The 491-nt window shown below is 50.9% G+C and overlaps 1 protein-coding gene across 1 annotated transcript in view; it reads right to left on the bottom strand.

The window, feature by feature from the left end:
- LOC113214488 (uncharacterized) overlaps positions 1 to 491 on the bottom strand; it is a 4800-nt gene that overhangs the window by 2198 nt on the left and 2111 nt on the right. The window contains exon 3 of the mRNA XM_026433854.2: positions 44 to 334. Within this exon, the coding sequence (XP_026289639.1) occupies positions 44 to 334 (291 nt within the window). The remainder of the gene's footprint in view (positions 1 to 43; positions 335 to 491) is intronic.

The raw sequence follows: 491 nt of genomic DNA, 5'->3' as shown, positions 1-491 counted from the left end.
AACGCTGTCTATCATCTCGTTTTTCGGGATAAAATGGACTTACAATGTATGTCCAGGGCAGCGGAATGTTGGTCTGCAGACATTGCGTGACAGGCTGGATGTCAGACTCCTTCACTCCCACGGATTGGAAGCATTCAGGCAGCGACGTGATGACCTTGCTGGGGTCAGCGTTGCGTCGCCTGCGTACAAATGTGATGGCGTCGCCGATACAGTCGTCAACACCGGTTGTGTCGAATGAGCCGATAGGTGACTGACCGGGGACGCCCTTCGTACACGCGTCTACGCGGTCCCTTAGCTCGTCCACGTTGGCTCGTGTTAGGTCATTTCCAGATTGCTGCAGACATCAATCTATTTTGAAACAACGAACTCAGAAGAGGGGGTGAGGTTGGGGGGTGATTTTTCGGCAATGTTTTTCATTGGAAAATGCACTAAAAGAAGACCACCCTGCCAAAATATTAGTGTTCTAACGAGCGCGTCGTTTTCTTGACGCA

Source organism: Frankliniella occidentalis, unplaced genomic scaffold (assembly GCF_000697945.3).
Source record: "Frankliniella occidentalis isolate FOCC.00 unplaced genomic scaffold, Focc_3.1 Scaffold360, whole genome shotgun sequence".
In the NCBI taxonomy this organism is placed as follows: Eukaryota; Metazoa; Arthropoda; class Insecta; order Thysanoptera; family Thripidae; genus Frankliniella; species Frankliniella occidentalis.
Note: the sequence above shows the minus strand (reverse complement) of the source record. Positions and strands in the feature narration are given on the sequence as shown.